The sequence below is a fragment of the Elaeis guineensis genome, chromosome 13 (genome assembly GCF_000442705.2).
Source record: "Elaeis guineensis isolate ETL-2024a chromosome 13, EG11, whole genome shotgun sequence".
Taxonomy (NCBI): Eukaryota; Viridiplantae; Streptophyta; class Magnoliopsida; order Arecales; family Arecaceae; genus Elaeis; species Elaeis guineensis.
Window position 1 is genome coordinate 14,633,705 of NC_026005.2, and position 3,704 is coordinate 14,637,408.

Here is a 3,704-nt window from a genome sequence, read left to right on the forward strand (position 1 = left end):
GATAAGAAACGCCACAAAGCAGCAACCCGCAGCTTCAACCCCTGTCGCAAACACTGTTCCTCTCAAGATGAGTAACTTCTGCAGCCGCCTGGGGCGGCGAGGCCTCGCGTGCATCGCCGCCGCTCGCCGGCCACCCTGCAATGCGCCCTCGTCCGCCGTCGATCCTTCCTCCGCCCCACTGCCGGCCGTGGACCCCCTTCCCTCTGTTCCCGAGCGCCACGTGGACTCCATCGCCGCCTCTGTCCTCCGCTCCCAATGGACCTCCCTCGACCACCTCCTCCCCACCCTCTCCCCTCCCCTCGTCTCCGCCGTCCTCCTCCACCTCCGCTGCTCCCCAGACCTCATCCCCCCTTTCCTCCACCGCCTCGGCCTCCACCGCCTCGACCTCCGCTCCCTTTCCATCGCTGCTTCCCTCCTCTGCTCCCTCCGGCCGCCTAGCCCCGCCATAAACCTCCTCAAAGAGGCCATCTCCACCGGCCACTTCGACTCCTCCCAGAAGTTCTTCAACGCTCTTTCGGCCGCCGGCGAAGAACTCAAGCCATCCAATCCCCAACTGGCGTTCGATCTCCTCCTCAGGGCCTATCTCGATTCGGGTAAGATCCAGGAAGCCCTAGACGTGTTTTATTTGATGAAAGATGCTAACTTTCTTCCAAAGATCGAATCTTGCAACTGTTTATTGAGTGCCTTCTTGAAATCACACCAAACGGAGAAAGCTTGGGTTTTGTTTGCTGAAATGTTTCGGATGAGGATCCCATCGTCAGTTGTGACATTCAATATCATGATCAATGTGTTGTGTAAGGAAGGGAAACTCAAAAAGGCGAAAGCTTTCATCCAGGTCATGGAGAGTTCCGGTGTTCAGCCGACCGTTGTCACGTACAATACAATTATTCAGGGGCATTGCTCGAGGGGCAAGGTCCAAATGGGCCTCGAGATGTTGGGTGTAATGAAGAAGAAAGGTATCAAACCTGACGCATACACTTATGGCACTCTCATATCGGGGATGTGCAAAGAAGGGAGGGTCGACGATGCTTCGGTGATGTTCGACGAAATGTTGGAGAGAGGTTTGGTTCCAAGTGCTGTCAATTACAATACTTTGATTGATGGGTACTGTAACAAGGGGAAATTAGATGTTGCTTTTCAATACAGGGATGAGATGTTGAGGAAAGGGATCGAGCCAACTCTTTGCACCTATAATTTGCTTGTGCATGCATTGTTCATGGAGGGGAGGAATGAGGAAGCTAATGCATTGATTAAGGAGATGGAGGTGAAGAGAATGGTGCCCGATGCAATAACATATAACATTTTAATAAATGGGTATTGCAAGGAAGGGAATATAAATAAGGCATTTGATCTTTTTGAAGAAATGTTGAGGAAAGGGGTTCAACCAACCATGGTGACCTACACATCTTTAATTTATGTTCTTTGCAAGAGGAGTCGAGTAACTGAGGCAGATAGGATGTTCAAAGAGGTAACAGAGAAGGGTCTCTATCCAGATCTTGTGATGTGCAATGCCTTGATTGATGGCCACTGTGCAAATGGAAATATGGGGCGAGCATTTGAGCTTTTGAAAGAGATGGAAAGTAAGAGACTTGCTCCTGATGAAGTTACCTACAATACACTGATGAGAGGGCTCTGCTTGTTGGGGGAAGTTGAAGAGGCTCGTAAGTTAATTGATGAGATGAATAGACGGGGTGTCAAACCTGATCTAATCAGTTATAATACACTGATTAGTGGTTATAGCAGGAGAGGTGATGTCAAGGATGCTTTTAAAGTTAGGGATGAGATGTTGAGCAAGGGATTCAATCCTACACTTCTTACATACAATGCCCTCATACAAGGGCTGTGTAAAAATGGGGAAGGTGGTCATGCTGAGGGTCTCCTCAAAGAGATGGTGAGCAAGGGCATTACTCCAGATGATAGTACTTACATTTCACTGATAGAAGGGCTCAGCAATGGCGAAGATGATGTGAAGAACGAAAATGTGTAAATCTATGCATTCAATTCAATTCTTCTGCTTCAATGCTAGAGATCCACTCCCTCCACCACACCTATCACTTGCAACCATGCTAACGGGCGTCAGTTATTTACCAAGCTTCATCACTAGTTCCATTGCAATGGACCTGGAGTTCATTCTAGAAAGTTGCTTGACAGGCACAAGGTGTCTGATGCCCTAGAGATGAGTTGTTTGATCGAGCTAAATTGCTCATGAATGCTTAATTCAGCTGGTTCTTGGCGTGTGTTATGGTCTTCTCAATGACACTGTGCTTGTTCATGATCAAAAGCACCTCAAGATGACTGAATATATGAGCCCCTGATGATGACAGGGAGGAAATACATTGATCATAGAAGATGGTTGGAGAGTTGGATGACTTTGTTCATAATCATAGTGGAAAAAGGGCTGAAGTCCATGGATCTGGAAGGATTTGAAAAAGGTATTATTATCAGGCTTTAGATTTTTTTTTTTTTTCGATCTTTTGTTCAAAGTTTATATTTGTTAACAACAAAAGAGTTGGTGGTTGGACTGGGTTTACCTCTTCTTCTGAGGGAGGTTGGTGTTTTCTTGGGTGGCTGTTGTGTTTCAGCATTTATAGAAACTAATAAGGTTCAACTACTGCAGTCTATCTTTGGTATTTCTCTTCTTCTCAAGGCCGAGTTTGTGAATGCATTTTGATCTCTAGCCACTTGTGGTTGGGAAGTTTGTGCACCTAGGTGTGCCTTCTGATAATTAACAATATGAAATGTCCTGTAATTTTTGATGATATAATTGTAAAGCTATTTATAATCGTGTGACATTAAGAGATTGAAGGTATGTAGCTCTGTAAATTTGGCTAATCACTATATACCTTACTGGTTTTCTTCTCCCACTTGGGATATTATGCAACAAAATCTTATCCTTGCTATGAGCATTGTGAGACAATTACATGTCCAGTTCTGCAAGCGGAAAATTATTCTTCCACTAGGCCTAGGTGGACTCAAGATTGCTTTCGAAAGAGGTCTAAGATTGGTGTTGGCAGTTGATATGTAGTATCACACGTGCGAAGTGCAGCTCAGGTGCTCAGACCATTAACAACACAAGAATTAAGGGTCCATCTAAGTTATCCATTAAAGAAGCAGCGAATGGGTGGCATTGTCCACCGCCGGCTCCATTCCTGACCCTTATCACTACCATCTCAACCTTTGCGTGCTCTTTCTCCCTCCAATCCCAACCCCAGTGAGGTAACACAAGCACGAACCAGAACACTATCCCTTTAGTGATGGATTTCTCACTTGCTTGATATATTTCATGTTTCTCTTGAAACCATGGAGACATTTTGTAACAATTCAAGATATGTGAATAGTTTAGGGGGCGGGGTCGAAGGATCTCAGTCTGTACGCTTCACATCTATTGTCGCGAAACTGTTGCAGTTATAAACAGTTATATATTGACCGATTCAACTAATTATTTGAATATGAATCATAAAATCTAATATCAATTTAAATGTTTCTATATTTTCTGTCGACTATGCTACAATGTTTGAGAAACATAGAATGGTAATAAGGTAATAGGGTTAATCGTAAGAACAGGTTTCTAGATTGAATGAATCCATATTTCTTTGTAATCTCATAATGAGATAAATCTCTATACATAATGGAGATGGAGGGAAAATACAATAAGTCCCTTGTGAAGCACCATATCATAGATCATCTCCATCTCTCATATTGTA

At 44.4% G+C, this 3,704-nt stretch overlaps 1 protein-coding gene across 1 annotated transcript; it reads left to right on the forward strand.

Moving 5' to 3' along the window:
- LOC105056471 (uncharacterized) lies at positions 1-2,796 on the forward strand. The gene has a single exon (XM_010938684.3). It carries the CDS (start codon positions 68-70, stop codon positions 1,985-1,987), a length of 1,920 nt encoding a protein of 639 aa, XP_010936986.1. The 5' UTR covers positions 1-67; the 3' UTR covers positions 1,988-2,796.
- The last annotated feature ends 908 nt before the right edge of the window (positions 2,797-3,704 follow it).

Coding starts and splice junctions, on each gene's coding strand:
- LOC105056471 (XM_010938684.3), top strand. CDS start 68: ATGAGTAACTTCTGCAGCCGCCTGGGGCGGCGAGGCCTCGCGTGCATC.